The sequence below is a fragment of the Pongo pygmaeus genome, chromosome 23, assembly GCF_028885625.2.
Source record: "Pongo pygmaeus isolate AG05252 chromosome 23, NHGRI_mPonPyg2-v2.0_pri, whole genome shotgun sequence".
In the NCBI taxonomy this organism is placed as follows: domain Eukaryota; kingdom Metazoa; phylum Chordata; class Mammalia; order Primates; family Hominidae; genus Pongo; species Pongo pygmaeus.
Window position 1 is genome coordinate 34,213,451 of NC_085931.1, and position 19,321 is coordinate 34,232,771.

General features: G+C 48.9%; 1 protein-coding gene across 3 annotated transcripts in view; it reads right to left on the minus strand.

Annotated features, from left to right (window-relative positions):
- Nucleotides 1–801: 801 nt before the first annotated feature.
- The window catches only part of UPB1 (beta-ureidopropionase 1), a 34,317-nt gene continuing 15,797 nt past the window's right edge, over nucleotides 802–19,321 (minus strand). The window contains exons 4-10 of one of the 3 annotated variants that reach the window (XM_054469304.2): nucleotides 16,422–16,516; nucleotides 13,786–13,947; nucleotides 11,891–12,060; nucleotides 6,879–6,960; nucleotides 5,313–5,355; nucleotides 3,605–3,759; nucleotides 802–1,676 (exon numbers count right to left, since the gene is read on the minus strand). In XM_054469304.2, the coding sequence (XP_054325279.1) occupies nucleotides 1,593–1,676; nucleotides 3,605–3,759; nucleotides 5,313–5,355; nucleotides 6,879–6,960; nucleotides 11,891–12,060; nucleotides 13,786–13,947; nucleotides 16,422–16,516 (791 nt within the window). In that variant the 3' untranslated portion in view covers nucleotides 802–1,592. Of the gene's footprint in view, nucleotides 1,677–3,604; nucleotides 3,760–5,312; nucleotides 5,356–6,866; nucleotides 6,961–11,890; nucleotides 12,061–13,785; nucleotides 13,948–16,421; nucleotides 16,517–19,321 lie in introns of all 3 variants that reach the window. The other 2 variants (XM_054469303.2, XR_008496607.2) reach the window with 2 other exon arrangements.

Sequence of the window (19,321 nt, forward strand, 5' to 3'; positions counted from 1 at the left end):
ATTTATTTATTTATTTATTTATTTATTTATTTATTTTGGAGATAGGCTCTCAACTCTGTTGCCCAGGCTGGAGCACAGTGGCGTGATCTCGGCTCACTGCAGCCTTTGCTTCCCAGATTCAAGCAATTCTCATACCTCAGCCTGCTGAGTAGCTGGGATTATAGGCATGCGCCACCATGCCCAGCTAATTTTTGTATTTTTAGTAGAGACGGGGTTTCACCATGTTGGCCAGGCTGGTCTTGAACTCCTGACCTCAAGTGATCCACCTGCCTTGGCTTCCCAAAGTGCTGGGATCACAGGCATAAGCCACCGCACCACACCTGGCCCAGTCCCATTTTACAGATGTAAAAACCAAGGTGTAGAGAGGTGAGTAATCTGATGTGTAAAATGGAGCTCAACCACATTAGCAGTACTAGCAGAATTAGTAGCTGATGGATAGAGATATAAAAAGATTTAGTGAAACAAATTACCTTCTATGATGATGGAATCTGGTCAGGCAAGTCTGATATCCACAGGACAAGCCATCAGAAAGGGCAGGCTGGAACTCTGGGCACAGACTGATGGCTGGCCTCGCACATAAATTACTATTTTTGCACCATGCTGTGGACTACCAACTACCCTCTTTACCTTGACTCTATGGAAATAGAGTCACTGATGCCTTTAAGTTCAATCAAACTAGGGAAGAATTCTAAAAAATCCAGAACCAATGCAGAAAACTCATCTTTAAGATTCTATTTTTCTAGAACCACTTTTGGCACCAAAATCTGTATCAGTCAGATTCAACTAGAGAAGCAGAACCAGTAGGGTATATATTGAGATTTATTGCAAGGAATTGACTTCAGTGATTGTAGGAGCTGGCTAGTCATGTCTAAACTCTAAGGCAGGCTATCAGGAAGGGTAGGCTGTCAGGAACTCTTGCCAAGCACTGGGCTGCTGTCCACAGGCAGAATTTCTTCCTCAGGGAAGCCCTTAGCTCTGTTCTTTAGGGCTTTTGACTGATAGGTCAGGCTGACCCAGATTATCTGAGATAATCTCACTTACTTAGTCAACGGGGAATGGACTTCTGTCACATCTACAAAATACTTTCACAGAAATACCTAGATTAGTGTCTGATTGAATTACTGGTGACTGTGGCCTAGCTAAGCCGACACATTCAAAGACCATCCCACCCACCACAGCCTTGCTGTAGGCTCAGGGTCTCTGGATCAGCCCTCACCCTCTTCCCACTGGTGTACAGGATGGACAGCATCATCTGCCTAACCTCATATCCACCTGCACAAGCATACCTGGGCATTTTTTTTTTTTAGTTGAGGTAAAATTCACATAACTGAAACATTCTGAAGTATACAAATTCAGTGGCATCTAGTACATTCACCTCCACCTAGTCCCCAAACACTTCCAATACCCCAGAAGTAAGCAGCCCCTTACCCATTAAGAAGTCACTCCTCATGCCACTCTCCCCCTGCCTGGGGATTTTAAAGCCAACCTGGACAATGTTATTGGGGAGAACTTGAACATGTTAAGCCTGCCACGCTTGCTAATCCACGGGGGCAGAGGTGTTTTCCTCACCCCAAGGCAGGCACTGAAGCCGGCTACTCTTTCACGATGGTGGGGCTGTAGTTGGACTTGACAGCTTCGGCAAGCTCCCGTGCGTACATCTCATACCTGCCCGTCATCTGAAAGCAAAACACAGATGTACTTTACAGGTTCTGGTTTTATAAATTCCCATCACTTACACGCCACCACCTCTTGCCACTGGAGGGCAGTAATGGGACAGGAACGCATCAGGAAGGCTCGTTGACAGTGACCTCTTGGCACTGATTCTAGTACTGTGGCAAAGTTCATAGATGCCACAATGACTCATACAGCCCAGCCTTGGCTGCTGTGACCTCTTCGACCTGTCCATCCAGAAAGTGTGGTCTGCTGAGGCAGGACGGAGAAGGGGAGTCCCGTGGTCCTGTTGCTCCCCAGAAGAGCAGCCTACAGCCCAGAGAGGAGTGACCTGCTCCAGGTCACCAGCCAGTTGTAGAAAAGGCTGGGATTTGAACCAGGGGCTCCTGGATGGGCCTGGAGTTCTGTCTACTCCATGTGGCATCTCATCGTGGATACAGAGGCTGGTGGAGTTGAAAAGCCCACCCACGGTGCTCACACCCAGCACGCCCTCACTCCCTCCCTCCCTCCTTTCCCAAGGTGGATTACTCCCAAAAGCCTTGACAGGAGCTCATGCCCATTACCAAAGTTGGGAAGGCTTCTGCTTCTAAGAAGTGTCTAACGAGAAAGCATTTGGTTTACTGCTCCTGGGATACTTATTAAAAAGAGTTGGCCAGCATTCTTGGCTCCCTTCTGATTTGGGTGGAATCCTACATTCATTCTAGTTGCCCAGGAAGAGGAGAGAGAGGTCAGGAGACTCTCTCATGCCCAATACCTTGTTTGTCTGACAAGGATCGGAGACTGAGGAACCCATGCTCAGAAAACAGGATCAAGGCCAAAAGCCCATGTCTGGGTGGATTAGAGGCCCTGGTGGTCTCTCAGTCACACCCGGCAAAGTCAGTTATAACAATGGACATTTGCATATACAATTTGCTTATAAAAGGTGGCTGAGGCAGGGCACAGTGGCTTATGTCTATAATCCTGGTATTTGGGGAGCCCAAGGTGGGAGGATTGCTTGAAGCCAGGAGTTCAAGACCAGCCTGGGCAACACAGTGAGACTCGGTCTCTATAAAAAATTGAAAAATTAGCTGGGTGTGGTGGTGGTGCACGCCTATAGTCCCAGTTACTCGGGAGGCTGAGGTGGGAGGATGGCTTGAGCCCAGGAGGTCAAGGCTGCCATGATCTATGGTTATGCCATTGGTCCAGCCTAGGCGACAGAGCCAAGACCTTGTCTCCATGCCCCCTACTCCACCAAAAAAAGAAAAAGGGGTGCTGAGTTGGTGGAAATACTTTCGGACACTAATACAGCAAACTCTGAAGCTGTGAGCCCTTCTAGGGTGGAGTCCCATCCTAGGAGGGCAGACGTCGCCATTCCTCTGACTCCTGACATCACAGGGCATTAGGTGTCAAAGCCAGCATGGGACCTTCGAGTTAAGCCCCTTATTTTACAACTGGGAGTACTAAGGCTTGGGAGCAGAAGGTGACCAAGGAAGGAAGGCTGTGGCAGAGCCAGGCCTAGATTCCATTTCTCTGCATGACCCATTTCCTGCTATCGTCAAGGCCTACACTGCAGGGACTGGCCACAAGCAGAACCAGACATGCACATTTATCTTGTGATAAGTGCAAATGCCTGGAAAGGAAAAAGGATTAGAGGAGCCAATCCATTCTATTCTCTGGACAAATGAAATTGAGATTAATTTGTCTGAAGGCACCCAGAATCTAAATCAGATGAGAGGAGAATTTATTGCAGCCTGCTGCCTGTACATTGTTTGACCCAACTGTTCCTCCTGGGAGCCAGCAAGGAGGCAGAGATTCAGCCCTCAGCTCACATAGAGCCCTCGGGTGGGAGCTGGTACCTCATGCTGCCATGGGCAACCCTGCAACAGCAGTTCCTGAGAGCAGGATGAGGGCCAAAGCAGAGGAGCAGGCAACAACAGGGGTCCTGGGGACCTACCTTGAAGTTCCAGACATCATTCACCTGCTGGCAGAGGTTTAAGTCGAGCTTAGCAACTAGCAGTCCATCCTGGCTACGGGACAGCCCAGGAGTCCGGCTGCCATCAGGGGCTGCCACATAGCTTGAGCCATAAAAGTAGCCAAAGTCCTGGTGAGCTTTAAAGGAACAAAGAAACACATCTGTGAGCTTGTGTAGATGCACTGTGGGCTCCACAGAGGGTCAGGCACCTTGAGGCAGGCCCAGGACACGCAGTCCATGCCATCCTCCCCAGTGTCTGCCAAATGCTGAGGCCCAAAAGGCCTGTCTCTCATCTCAGGCCTGAAGGCCCAGCAAATTGCTGCAAATGGCCCCCTTATGCTGCTCCCCTTTGCCCCTGGGGAAATGTCTAAATGTCACCCTTCTGAGAGGTGTTGCTTCCACCCACAGCCTAAGGAAATGAGAAAGTCACACTCTGGGGGCTTCCTATGGGGGCCCTCACAGTGAGCTGGAGGCTCTGCCTTCATCTGCCTTGCCAGCTGCGTCACCCTTACCCTCCCTCCAGGCCTTGGTCCCTTCACCAGTCAGGGAGGACTGGCAGCCACCCCACACATGTGTAAGGAGCTGGTGGGCTGGGCAGGGCCTAGCTTGGCCCAGATGCAGCAAGCATCCAGTGGACGCTCATTCCCTTGCCCTTTCTGCATCTCTATTTGCAGTAAGTTAACTAGGATCAGGGACTCTAGAAGTCGGGGGCCTGAAGTGGCGGCATCTGGGACCCTTTCAGGAAGTGTTTTCCTAGAAAACAGACTCGCTCAGCCCCTTCCGGCTTTTTTCTTTTTTTTAGGTGGAGTTTCCCTCCTGTTGCCCAGGCTGGAGTACAATGGCGCAATGCTGGCTCACCACAACCTCCACCTCCTGGGTTCAAGCGATTCTCCTGCCTCAGCCTCCTGAGTAGCTGGGATTATAGGTATGGGCCACCATGCCTGGATAATTTTTTGTATTATTATTATTTTTTTTTTCCAGTAGAGACTGGGTTTCTCCATGTTGGTCAGGCTGGCCTCAAACTCCCAACCTCAGGTGACCCGCCCGCCTCAGCCTCCCAAAGTACTGGGATTACAGGCATGAGACACCATGCCTGGCCCCCTCCCGGCTTTCTAGAGGACACTCTGAGCTAGTTCAGATACCTCCTTGGTGAGGGGGACAGTCCCTACCTCCCCCATTCTTGGCCAGAGACGTGGGAAAGGAGTCTTTAGGGTTCTTAGCAGAGGTGAGGTGGTATGTGCCCTTGGATCAAAACAAGCCATGGACTCTAGAAACCCAGGGCCATCCATGCCAATGCCCTGTGGCATCTGTACAGCTGCTTTGGGCAAGGGGAGGGGGGACAAGGACAAAGGAAAGTGGAGAGGGAGATCTATGGGCTGGATGAGAGCACCTCTCCCTTTCAGAGAGCTCACAGAGGATCCCCCACATCCTCTTGGTTCATCTTCACACCAGTCCTGGGGAATGGATGGGGTCCAAACCACTCCTCAAGCTCAGGACTGCCTATCCACACCCCAGCCACAGCCTGATTCCCACACTGCAGGCAATAAAGCAGAGAGGAGTTGGCCTCCTCCTAGATGCCAGGCATGCAGACGTGATCCATGTGGCAGATCCTGACTGGAGGAAGCAGACAGTGAAGGGGAGAGGAAGGCCCACTCCTCAACTGCAGCCATCCATGGTTCATGGGACATACCTTTCTTTCCATCTCCCGAGGTAAACTCGTTCGGGAAGTGCTCCTGTGAAATAAGACCAAGGTAAGAGGAACCTATAGGTGGCACTACCACTACACTCATTCCAGCTCACTCAGCCAGATGAGCAGGGCAATCAGGCCAAGAGGCGAGTCAGCCAGGAAACAGTTAAGGTGAGCTGGAATGGTCTGTACTCATTGGGCAGTTAAGTGCTTATTAAACACCCCTGCTGAGCAGCCAGCCCTGGGCCAGAGGGGAATTTGACAAGCAGGGTAAAAACCTGGATGGTGCCTTTCGGGAGTTCATAATCTGAGAGAAGAGAAAGACACTGGGCACAGACTGGTTCTCAGGGCTGTGGGCACCTGAGGCTGGCCTGCCTGGAGTAATTAAAACCCCAGGCCGGGGTCTGTGAAGGCAGTGGGCAGGTACACACACTGCTTTCAGTATTTCCCCCAGAACCTAATGGAAATTGTACATCAACCTGTGATGGGGTTACATAGGCTAACTAAAACATCAGGTTTCTTTTCTATTTATTTATTTTATTATTTATTTATTTTGGAGATGGAGTTTCATTTTTGTTGCCCAGGCTGGAGTGCAATGATGTGATCTTGGCTCACTGCAACCTCCACCTCCCAGGTTCAAGCGATTCTCCTGCCTCAGCCTCCCTAGTAGCTGGGATTACAGGCGCCTACCACCACGCCCGGCTAATTGTATTTTCAGTAGAGACGGGGTTTCTCCATGTTGGCCAGGCTGGTCTCAAACTCCTGACTTCAGGTGATCCACCTACCTCGGTCTCCCAAAGTGCTGGGATTACAGGCGTGAGCCACCGTGCCTGGCCTTTTCTTTCTTTTTTTTTTTTTTAACAGAGTCTCACTCTGTCACCCAAGCTGGAGTGCAGCGGCACGATCCTGGCTCACTGCAACCTCTGCTTCCTTGTTCAAGCTATTCTCGTGCCCCAGCCTCCTGAGTAGCTGGAATTACAGGCATGTGCCAGCCTGCCCTGCTAATTTTTATATTTTTAGTAGAGACAGGGTTTTGCCACACTGGCCAGGCTGGTCTCAAACTTCTGACCTCAGGTGATCTGCCAGCCTCGGATTCCCAAAGTGTTAGGATTACAGGCATGAGCCATCAAACCCAGCCAAAACATCAGGTTTCTTTATGCTGCTAGAAGTCAGATAGACTTAGTGTAGAAACCTTGGTTATCTCAGACTGAAAAGATCCTCTGATTAGAGTTTGCTATCTGATTAATAAGGATAAGGAAGAGATATAATAAGTGTATTCTGTTTGGCAGCCAAAACTGTTAAGTGTATGGGGTCAATGGGGAAAATAAACTGGATACTTGGAGGTGATAGGGTGAGAACTGCCATGTCAAAGATCTTTTCAAAATGGCTTCAGCCAAATACAAAAACAGAAAAAACAGGAGGACAGAGATATCTTGAAAAGTAACAGACCAAGCCAGTTTACCCCTTTCCGGACCCTAGGATTTGTGACACTTGTGCAGAGGGAATGGGGTGTCCCCACCAGAGCCACCAGGTGGTGGCTCCTCTCCCCAGCCAGACCTTGGGACTTACGGTGCCCACACGATTGATGGCGCAGGTAAAGCAGTGATTGGCAATGGCTGCGTTTCTGGCCTCGATGGGCCACAGGGACTCGCTGTAAGAGAGAACCAAGAGGAACCAGGTTGCCGACTTTCCAGCCAGACTCAGTGGATGCTCAGCCCTGAGCCTGGCCTGGCTGCAGGCTTTCCAAACCTGCAAGCAGGCCAGCCTGTCCTCAGCACCTTGCCCTGGCCTGAACAGCCTCTGGGAAGGGCCTGCTGCAGGCATAAGCCACGTGGCTGTGCTCTGTCAGAAGAATTGGCAGCCCTGGATCAAATCCTTATCCTGAGCCTCAGTTTCCTTTTCTGAAATGTCCTCAAAGGAAGAATATGAAGACTGAATGACCATGCAGGTGAAGATCCAAGTGGTAGAAGTTCCATAACCACCACTTCCCACCTCCATCCCTTCTCCTGGAACCCACCTGCTGGTCTGGGCAGAACCTCTCCTGGTGAATGCCAGAAGGGAGCCAGGGGCCTGGCGGGCTTGTGCAGGGCCTGTGAGGGCTGAGCGCAGGCTGTACCTGACCTACCCTAACTCTCCCACTCTGCTATGCTGCCTTGCAAGGCAATCTCCAAAGTGGGTGATTTCAGGGCCAGTAAACAAGAAAGGAACTTAGGTAATAGGATAAGGGGTCAGATTCTGCCGCAGGGTCACCTCCTCCAAGCTGGACCATTTCCCAGTGACTTCCCATTTCCCTCTTCTGAACCTTGAGTCTCTAAGTAAAGGCTCCCTGGTTCTCTTACTGGCCAGTGGGGGAGTGGCCCAGGAGGGAGGCACCCCATGGGCTTGGCTGAGCTGTGGGCCTTCCTCACTCCAGCACCTGCAAAGGGAGAATGTGATGGGAGACATGGCCCCAACCAGAGACCCTGTCCTTCTCTGGCCCGCCAACTAAGTTGTGACATGGAATCTAGTGGGCCTTCTTGTCACTGACTATCTTTTGTCTGAGGAACATCTTTAAGACTGTGGATTGACAGGAGTAATGCCCACTTAGAAACACTGTGTGACTGGGAGCAAAATGCCCCGGAATCTTCCTTTGTGTCAGCATGCACCTGGTTTAAACCAGGGAGTAGGTGGAGGGGGTGGGTGCTTGTCACAAGCCTAATTCTCAGGAGGATTCACAAGTCTGAAAAAATAAAAAATCACAGGCTTGATTGAGGGGACTCATTTTGCTGCTTTTTTCCCCCAGCTGCTAAGCCAAGCTGACAAAACTTTTCAGAAATGATTTTTACAGAAACACACCAGTAAATGACATTTTCAGGAATTAAATAGACACTTGCAGGGCGATTGCCATAAACATCTTAGTTGCAATTCTCCAGGGAGGTGTTCTGCATAGGACCAAAACCCACAGCTGGCAATAAAATTTATGCTCTCAAAACCACCAGGGGAAAGGAAGCTGGGGTTAGTGAGAACCCAGTGTGTGCAGGAATCATGAAGTCTGATGGGGAGTGGGGACGTTTGCCATATTCCCAGCACAGTGCACACACACCCCTAAAAATAATCGCAGTGGAAAGGCAAGATGCAGCAAGAGGATAGGATGGTGACTTGCCAATGAATGTACACAGGTGGTAGAAATCTTTGGTCACCCAAGCTGTAAGGGACACATCCTTGGATTATGAGGATAACCTAATCAAAAGCATTCAGACACTACTGTGTACTTAGAACTGTGGGACTCAAAAATGAATGAGGACACCCTGCTGACCCACGTGTGTGCATGCACATGTGTATGTCTGTCTCTGATACAGGCGGCAGAAGGTGCCAGAAAAGGGGATGGATGGTTCTGGATGCTGTGATCCAATGCTGGTGGGGATTTGCCCAGCATTGTGCTGAAAAACACTATCAATTCCATCATTCATCATTTTAAGAAAACCAGCCAGGATCCTACCATCCTAATAAACCACCTGTTGCCTTTTATCTGCACTCCATGACTATCCTCGTCCATAGGCAAACTTTTTTTTCCTTTTTTCTTTTTTTTCCAAGAGTTCTGACCACAGCCTGAACACGTCTTTTTCTTGCTCACAGGCTTTCGTCACTTTGCATTACCTTCATCATGACTCTTTTTAGTGGCTGTACAATAACCTGTGGAAGAGGTGGGCTGCAATGTACTTAGCTCAGACACTTTCCCCGCTGTCAGCTTTTCCCTTATTGTAAGTAAGCTGTTGTGAGCACCTTCACATGCATTGCCTTTCCCTATTTTTTTTTCCGTCTTGTTCTGTCACCCAGGCTGGAGCGCAGTGGTGCAATATCAGCTCACTGCAACCTCCGCCTGCTAGGTTCAAGCGATTCTCCTGCCTCAGCCTCCCAAGTAGCTGTGACTACAGGCACCTGCCACCATGCCTGGCTAATTTTTGTATTTTTAGTAGAGATGAGGTTTCACCATGTTGGCCAGGATGGTCTCAAACTCCTGACCTCAAGTGACCCACCAGCCTTGGCCTCCCAAAGGGCTGGGATTACAAATGTGAGCCACTGTGCCTGGCCTTCCCTCCTCTTTTAGAGTGTTTTTTCAGGCTACAGTTCTAGGAGTATCATTATCAGGCCAAAGGGCATGAGCATTTTAGGAGCTCATGAAACATACTGCTTTCCAAAAGACCTGTTAGTTTTTACTGCCAGCCTCACCACACCCTGGAAAGCCAAGGGTTGGATGATTCTTGGCTGAGGAAAGAAAAATCAATCATTTTTAATAAGCCTAATAGGCTGCTGAGGACATAGCAATTATATGCATATTACACTGGGGTGCTTCTGTTTGCCTAACTGGAGCTAATAAAAGCCTGAGATAGGAGGGTCAGGGAGGGCCTCTGCACACACAAGGCGAGGAGCCATCTGAGTCCACGGTCACAACTTTGCCTGCCCTGGCCCAGAAGCCAGATGCCCTAGTGCTTTGGGTTCCTCTAGGGACCTCAGTGGGGAGATGGAGCTTGCCAAGTGTCTTATCCAGAGCCAGCAGAGGGGGCTGCTTTAGGGGGTGGCCCCAAAGTTCTACCCAGGCCTGGTAGCTGGATGACCAGTAATAACCCTACTGATGACCGCCAATGAATGCTGTCACTGGTGATCTGACCATCATGAGACTCCAGTATGTTCTCTGAGGGGAGATGGAGGCCTGATTTTCTCCTTCTACCCAACAGTACCCCTCCTGGACATGGACCAGACCTCCAGGTACATGGGCAGGGTGGTAGACCTGAGGTAACAGAGGAGGGATTGCATGCTGGCTCCAGAAGGAACCTGCTATGTAAATAAATGTTGAATGCAGAGGGGATATTACTCTTGAGAAAGGGGCACTATATGAAAAGAAAAGGTAAATGTCACATCCTGACGTTTAGAAGAAATTCAACTGAAATTTGGCTGGGGGCAGTGGCTCACGCCTCTAATCCCAGCACTTTGGGAGGCCAAGGTGGGTGGATCACGAGGTCAGGAGATCGAGACCATCCTGGCTAACATGGTGAAACCCCATCTCTACTAAAAATACAAAAAATTAGCTAGGTATGGTGGCGGGCGCCTGTAGTCCCAGCTACTCGGGAGGCTGAGGCAGGAGAATGGCATGAACCCAGGAGGCAGAGCTTGCAGTGAGCCAAGATTGAGCCAGTGCACTCCAGCCTGGGTGACAGAGCGAGACTCTGTCTCAAAGAAAAAAAAAAAAAGGAAGAAATTCAACTGAAATTTAGTCAAGAATGAGGACAAGAGAGACAAGTGCAGGCCAACAGAGACTCAAAGCTGCGCACACACCAGAACTCCCCCTGCTCCCCACCCATGGCAGGACAGGGCACACCCCTGTCCTGCTGGGGACACTGGCAGCCAAGACCACAAAAAGTGAAAGCCAGCACCTCCTGCTGCAGGAATCCTGCTTGGAAGGAAGTGAGTTGGGGAGAAAAGTATTTGCACATAAATTCCTAGAGTTCTGTTACTTGTAGTGATGCAAAACTGGAAACCACCCAAATGCTCAGCCTTTGTGGAAGAGAGAGGCAGCAGCAGCACAGTTATGCAGTCAGATCAGCTCACTGGATGCCCCTCCTAAATGAGGGGGCCCAGGGGTGGGGTACTGCCCAGCTCTTGGGCTTCTGGGGCCACCCTTCCCTCATCCCCCAGCCCTGCCTTGACAAGGGCAGTTCTATCTGTTTAGGGGTGAGGCTAACACCGAAACACTTGTTATGTGTTATAAAAATAAAACCCTTCTCTGGTTAAAGACAAGTTTCCTCGACTGATCTCCAGCTCCCTCATTGGTGGCTTCTCTTGTCCAGATGTTTGCCCTACCTGTGCAGGATGCTACAGATGTGAGGACTAGGAATCTACAGTCCCCCATCCAGGAGCCAATGCTGGCTAGGCACCTACTATGCTCCAAGGACTTAGATGTGGGGGTTCTTTTTTGTTTTATTGTTTTGTTTTGTTTTTTGAGATGGAGTCTCGCTCTATCACCAGGCTGGAGTGCAGTGGTGCCATCTTGGCTCACTGCAACCTCCGCCTCCCAAGTTCAAGCGATTCTCCTGCCTCAGCCTCCCGAGTAGCTGGGACTACAGGCACACACCACCATGCCTGGCTAATTTTTGTATTTTTAGTAGAGACAGGGTTTCACCACGTTGGCTAGGCTGGTCTCAAACTCCTGACCTCAAGTGATCCACCTGCCTCGGCCTCCCAAAGTGCTCGGATTATGGGTGTGAGCCACCGAGCCCAGCCCAATGTGGGGCTTTTTGAAGCCCCCTGGTGACTACAGGGAAAGGGAGGAATTATTTTCATCTCAGTGTTCAGAATCACAGCAGAGGCTGGTGTTTTACTGTAGAGCAGCTCTTGCTGCGGGTGGGGGATTGCTCATTGCCATCTTGAGGATTCTTTTCACTGAAAAGCTGGTCACATGTACAACATGCAATCCTGGGGGCTCAGCTCTGTTAACATCCTGGTGGCTGTGCCTGCCTGCTGCCACCTTGGAGGTCCACAGCCCAGCCTTGGGCTTCAGCTGGCTGGGCCCCAGGAAGCCCCCCAGACCCTACCAACTGAGTGACCTGAGTGCTCCAATCGTGGCCGAGGGGTTGAAGATGATCTCAGCTCCGTTGATGCTGTACATAAGCCAGTTGAGGGGGTGGTGTCGCCCATAGCAAATGTTCACCGCGATCCTTCCGAACTGCGTCTGGAACACGGGGTGGCCCAGGTTTCCCTCCATGTAGTAAGTTGACTGAAAAGCAAAGGGCCATATACTGATGCCTCTGACCTTCAAGATTTCCCTTTCCTTAGACTCAGCAGAAAAACTGAAATATCACCAATAGTCCAGAGGTGGTTACACTCCTGAGTGTGAGTCTAAGTTCCAGAATTTCAATATGATAAAAACAAAACACACACAAAAAAAACCTGACACCAAATAAGCCAGCCCCCGGGGGAAATCATCACAGTGGGTTAAGCATTTGCCCAGTCTCCTTTCTGACATGTCACAAAAATCCCCACAATGACGTTCCACACTATTTCAAACTCTGGTGAGGTTTCACTTATGGTCCAACTCAAGGCTCAGGTTTGGTCGGCGTTAACACGAGTTGGTCAATGCCCTCAGCAATCACATGTCATTATATAGAACGGTGGAGTCCTGGGGACCTGAAGCACATCCAAGCAACTCTCTCCCTGGTCAGAGGAGAAAGCTGTTTCCTGAGGGGGCATAGCTTGCCCAAATGATTAAGGCCAAAGCTTCTAGTGGAACCCACACCCTGAAAGCACACCTTCTCCATCCTGCCTAGGGTTAAGGAGGTCCCTGTGGGGCAGGCGGACCAGACCCCATCCTCCTATCCCTGCCTCTCTGTCTGCTCCTAAGGGTGCCAGGGCAGGGACACTGTCCTGGACAGCACTGAGGGAAGCTAGAGGGCAAATCAGGGTCCCAAACAGATCTGCTCCAGGAGCCTTCCACCTCCTCCTGATCCTGGCCATCAAAATGGGCCAGGGTCAGGCAGCAACCAGGATGTGTGCACGTGGTGAGCACCGGAGCAGATCCTGCTGTGTTGAGACAAGCGCTGTGCTATCTGCAGGGAGCTAAAGATTAATCCCAGGGTAAACAGGTGAGGGGCGCGTCTTTCCACCCCCACCTCCAGCTGTTACTGAGAAACGCTAGGTTCTTCTTTCTCCCTGGGAAACCTCCTCTAGTCCTGCAGGCCATTTCTTATCTGCCTGACCAGCCTGAGAATGGCCAGGACCCCCACAATCATGGAGTGAGAACTGGGGACATCACATCCTGAACAACTGCATTAACGGCAAATCAAGTTCAGATTTAATATCTTAGGCATTAGGCAGAGGTCATTTCCCTCCTTCAAACATCCACCCACTCCCATCTTACCCACCCAGGGGTTGGCATTAACCAACCAAAATGGCCCCCCCAACTTATGCCCTGATCATAGGCACATGAAACTTCACATAATGCACAGTATGCAGACATGCATGTTTGCCCACTGCCACCTGACACACAAACATGGGCCACCTCAGGCCCCCCCACGATCCACAGACAAGGAATCCACGCTCCAAACAAGCACAGGGCTGTGGCGTGCTAGGCTCTGAGCCTGAAAGGGGCCACAGGAATCATTTCATGTTTGTGCAATGTTTATTTTTGGTTTTAATTTATATACCACTTACTTCAGAGAATTCAGGAGGCCAAATCAGGTTGTATTAAAAAATATATGCCCCATTGTGCTAAAGGTGTTTGGGACTCCTCTGAGAGTCCCACCTGAATCCTGTCTGCCTGTGTGATATAGGGCACATGTCAGGTAACCCTCTGAGCACTGCAGCCACACTGTGCTCCAGTGGAGTGTGCGTGACATGGAGTATGATCCTGCACAGAACTTCCCCACAGAAAGTCCCACAGAGATCTACAACACACAGAGGGGCAAGTGAGCAGGGCTGGTTATCTACCTTATGGGTGGCTCACCTCGTTGAAGTCACCCACTCTGGGGATGTGGTTTTTCCTGGTCTTTCCCAGGACTGCTCCGGAATTGGAGATCACCACGGCTGTATTCCACAAAACGTCCCCATGCTCGCTGTCTCGTTCCAGGATGGGAGACACCACCACCATGTCATGGTTCTTCGCCAGCTGGAAAAATGATAAATATGGCAGAGTCCCACTTTTAAACCAATTGTTGTAGTTTTTTATCGAAGAAGAATTTAATGATCCTACTAAATCATTAGGCTTGGGTCAGAGCAATCACTTGCATTTGTTGTTTGGAACACTAAATACCCTAATGTCCATGCTTTGCTAAATAAGAATCACATTGTCCTGTGCACAGTTGGTGGTATAGTAAAATGGTGCAGCTGCTCTGGAAAACCATATGGGAGTTCCTCAAAAAATTAAACAAGAATTACCATTTGATCTGGCAATCCTAATCCTGGGTATATATCCAAAAGGATTGAAAGCAGAAGAGATTTGCAAACGCATATTCATTGCCGCATTATTCACAATAGCAAAGAGGTGGGAGCAAACCAAGTGCCCATCAATGGGTGAATGGATAAATGAAACGTGGCACATCCATACAATGGAGTATCATCCAGCCTTAGATGCCATGGTTCTATGCTACACATGGGTGAACCTTGATGATACTATGCTAAATGAAATAAGCCAGTCCCAAAAAGACAAATACTGTATGATTCCACTTGTGTAAGGTATCTAGAGTAGTCAAACTCACAGAAATGGAAAGTACAATATTAATAGAATGGTGACTGCCAGGGGCTGGGGGAATGGGGAGCTATTGTTTAATGGGATACAGTCAGATTTGCAAGATGCAAAAATTCTGGAGATCCGCACAGTGTGAATATACTTTACACTACTGAACTGTGCACTTAAAAATGGTTAAAATGGTACATTTTATATGTATATTTTACCACTTTAAAAAAGAATAAAAATAATAATCAAACGTCTTATCTATGCCAAAAATAAATTTCTTTGGCATCAAATTCCTTTTGTCTCAAGTAAGAACATCAATCCCTGGTGACCACAGGATGAGCAGCCCAGCGGGTCATTTGTCCTCTACTCTAATTAGCCGTCATGATCTCTGGCCTTAACAACAGGACAGGGGAGAGGCATGCTCAGAAGGCAACACTAGGAGCCATGCTAAGGGCAGCCTCAGGTCCCTGTGGAGGCAGAGTGTCTGGCACCAGCTCTCTTTCACACTCTTCCTCCAGCCCTGGCTCAGGCTTATCATCTGCAAAAGTCCCCTAACCAGTCTCCTTCCTCTTTTTTCCATAGCAAGAAATCAACACCCTGGTGAATGAGAGATTTTTTTTCCCCTACAGCCTGAGAACACCGATGTTTGGAATCACAACTGAGTATTGATAAAGTCACCATGATTATAGCTCTGCCCCAAAAGCCCCTAAGTATATGTATAAAACCTGAAAGAGAATACAAAGAAATGAAAAGAGTTATTCTGTTAGAGGTGAAAATAAGGATAAATGACCATTCGTCACCTCATGGATTTTCTGGTAACAGTTTTATTAAGATATAATTCAGGCCAGGCACGGTGGCTCACGCCTGTAATCCCAGCACTTTGGGAGGCCGAGGCGGCGGATCACGAGGTCAGGAGATCAAGACCATCCTGGCTAACATGGTGAAACCCCGTCTCTACTAAAAATACAAAACAAATTAGCTGGGTGTGGTGGCGGGCGCCTGTAGTCCCAGCTACTTGGGAGGCTGAGGCAGGAGAATGGCGTGAACCCAGGAGGCGGAGCTTGCAGTGAGCCGAGATCATGCCACTGCACTCCAGCCTGGGCAACAGAGTGAGACTCCATCTCAAAAAAATATATATATATAATTCACACAGCATAAGATTCACTTTAAGATTGGTCAAGTACAGTAGCGAGAAGTGGGAAACAGCAGAACAAGGAGTCACTCTTTTGAAGTGTGCAATTCAGTAGTATTCAGGATATTCACAGAGTTGTGCAACCCTCACCACTATCTAATTTTAGAACATTTTCATCACCCTAAATGGAAACTTTGTACCCATTAGCAGTCACTCCCTTCCTCCCTCACTCCCAGCCCTTAGCCACCACTAATCTACTTTCTGTCTCTATGGATTTGCCTATTCTGGACAGTTTATATAAATGGGATCATACAACATGTATTATGAGGTTTTAACGAAGAAAAATCAAAACCAATTTCTATGCTGATGAGACACAGGCCATGCATCAAAGCTTCTGTGACTCAAGCAAACTGCAGTGGAGCATGCAGAGCTCTGGATGAGGAACTGGCTTCTCTGGCCCCTGAATGCCAGCTCTGCCACTTGCCAGCTGTGGGACTTGCTACAAAAGTCACCTCCGACCACCCTCCCTGGGCTGCAGCTCCCTTGCCTGAAAAAGCTAATGGCCCTTCTGGAGCCTTACACTCTCCAATTTTAAGAGTACGCTTAAAAAAAAAAAAAAAAAAGCGGCAAATAGTCTTATCTAATCTTATCTGGCAAAACAAGCACCAAATGGGTGCATTTTCCATGGTGAAAGGCCAAACCCGGCAGCTGTGGTCATGCTCTGTGACTTGCACATATTTGGCAGCTGCTGCCAGAGGCACCGTTAATGTCCTACCTTCTGACAGAATCTGGTGGTGGGCCCATCCTCTGCTGACTCAGCAAATTCTGTCCAAGGAAGCTTCTCTCTCGTACAGAAGGCAAAGGGCATAGCTATAAATAGGAGAAAGGGCAGAATTATATCCAACATGCACAGCCTCTGAGGGGGGCTCCTCAGCCCAGCAGCGGGAGGTCACTGCAAGAGAATAGAGTCTCAGGAGTACCATGGCCTGGCTTCTGGGTCCTGTTCCTGGCTGTGGGCACTGGGCAGCCCTTACCTCTGGGCTTCATGGCAAAACAAGGGTCTAGGCCAAATGTCTTTCCCAAAGTCTTAAAAACAATTGCAGCAGGGACTCGAACAGATATTTGCACACTCATGTTTACAGGAACTTTATTCACAATAGCCAAAAGATGGAAACAACCCAAGTGTCTTATCAACAGATGAACTGATAGGTAAAATGTGATATATATATATATATATATACACACACAATGGAATATTAGTCAACCCTTTTTTAAAAAGGGAAGAAATTCTGATGCATGCTTACATGGATGAAACTTCAAGAATATGCTGACACACAAAACAAATATTGTAGGAGTCTACTCATAGGAGGTATTTAGAGTAGTCAAAAATTTTTTTTTTTTTTTTTTTTTTGAGATGGGGTTTTGCTCTTGTTGCCCAGGCCAGAGTACAATGGCACTATCTCGACTCACCACAACCTCCCCCTCCCAGGTTCAAGCAATTCTCCTGCCTCAGCCTTCCCGAGTAGCTGGGATTACAGGCATGCGCCACCATGCCCGGCTAATTTTGTATTTTTAGTAGAGACGCGGTTTCTCCATGTTGGTCAGGCTGGTCTTGAACTCCCGACCTTAGGTGATCCGCCCACCTCAGCCTCCCAAATTGCTGGGATTACAGGTGTGAGTCACCACGCCCAGCCTAGAGTAGTCAAATTCTTAATGACAGAAAGTAGAATAGCCGTCAGAGGCCAGAAGAGGGGATAATGGGAAGTTACTGTTTAATGGGTAGAAGTGTCCAATTGTGAATGATGAGAAAAGTTCTAGAGATCATGGTGATGATGGTTGCACAACAACATGAATGTATTTAATGCCACAGACTGTACACTTAAAAATGGTTAAAATGGTAAATATTGTTATGTATATCTATATGCCACACACACAAAGTTTTAAATTGCCAAAGTTCCCAACCAGCAGATTTCATGCTGTTGGCCAATCTGCAGGGTGGCAGGAGCTCCACTGACTCCTTGGGGAAAGTATCAGAAGGCTGCTGGGGATGGCACTGGGACCCTCCCTCCTCCTAGTGACAAGGAGGCTTCTTCAGAAATAAGAAAATCTACTCATTAATGATCCCACAAAAAGTTTGGGAACCACTGGGCAGGATGAACATCTGCAAGGATTAATGCTCTTATTCTCATGATCTCTGGCCAGGCCCCACCTTGGGGCTAATTCAGTAGGAAATTTCATTCAACTCACTGTTTTGTTTTTGTTTTTCCCAAACAGTAGGTACATACACATTGATTAACAGTTCAAAGATGCCGGTCATCTCCATGCACACCAAGTTCAGAGCAGTCTCCTATGCAGGGGACGGAGGGGACTCTGCTGGGGTGGGCCCTTGGGACCTTTGGCTATGTGCCCATTGCTGCTCTACAGCCCAGCCACACATGGATATCTGCAGTGCGTGGAGTTACCTTTAGTACCTGCCAGTCTGCTGGTGTGAACGGTGCCTCACTGTGAGTAAATGTTTCCCATATCCCCGGTGAGGCTGAACCCCTCACCTCACATTCACTGGCCAGTCTGGATTCCTTCCCTACATTTTTTTGTTCATACCCTTTGCCTATTTCCTACTGGGCTATTCGTCTTTTTCTTTCTCAATGTGGAGAACTGAATTCCTTGTCTGGACTAATTCAGCATACTCTGTAGATCTCCCACCTCACAATAACCCAAGTGCATTTCTTTCTTTTTCTTTTTCTTTCTTTTTCTTTTTTTTGAGATGGAGTCTTGTTCTTGTTGCCCAGGTTGGAGTGCAATGGCGCGATCTTGGCTCACTGAAACCTCCACCTCCTGGGTTCAAGCAATTCTTCTGCCTCAGCATCCCAAGTAGCCGAAATTACAGGCGCCCACCACCACGCCCATCTAATTTTTTTTGTATTTTTAGTAGAGATGGGTTTTCATCATGTTGGCCAGGCTGGTCTCGAACTCCTGACCTCAGGTGATCCAGCTGCCTCAGCCTCCCAAAGTGCTGGGATTACAGGCGTGAGCTACCAGACCCAGCCCAAGTCCATTGTCCATTTCTTTCTTTCTTTTTTTTCTTTTTTGAGACGGAGTCTCGCTCTCGTTGCCCAGGCTGGAGTGCAGTGGCGCGATCTTGGCTCATTGCAACCTCCACCTCCTGATTTCAAGCGATTCTCCTGCCTAAGCCTCCCAAGTAGCTGGGATTACAGGTGCCCACCACCACGTCCAGCTAATTTTTGTATATTTAGTAGAGACGGGGTTTCACCATGTTGGCCAGACTGGTTTTGAACTCCTGATCCCAGTTGATTCACCCGCCCCAGGCTCAGAAAGTGCTGGGATTACAGGCGTGAGCCACCACATCTGGCCCCAAGTCCATTTCTTTTAGAGGGATTAGCCTAACAGAAGTTTCCAGTTGTCTGCTATTATTCCAGCTACTTTGAACTAACTTGAGGGGGGTGTGCAGGAAGCTGTGTGATGCGATGGGGCAGTGTTTAACTGGCCTCTGCGAGGGCCTTAAGACCTCTTTAGGAGTAACAATTGTAGACAGTATCTCCTAAATGCCAGGCATATGTGGAGCATGGTGCCTGGTAGAAAGAAGAAAACAGCTCCCCCATACGGCGGAGGGGGCCAGGGGAGTCTGAACCAAGAGAAATCTGGTGTGCAGCGGAA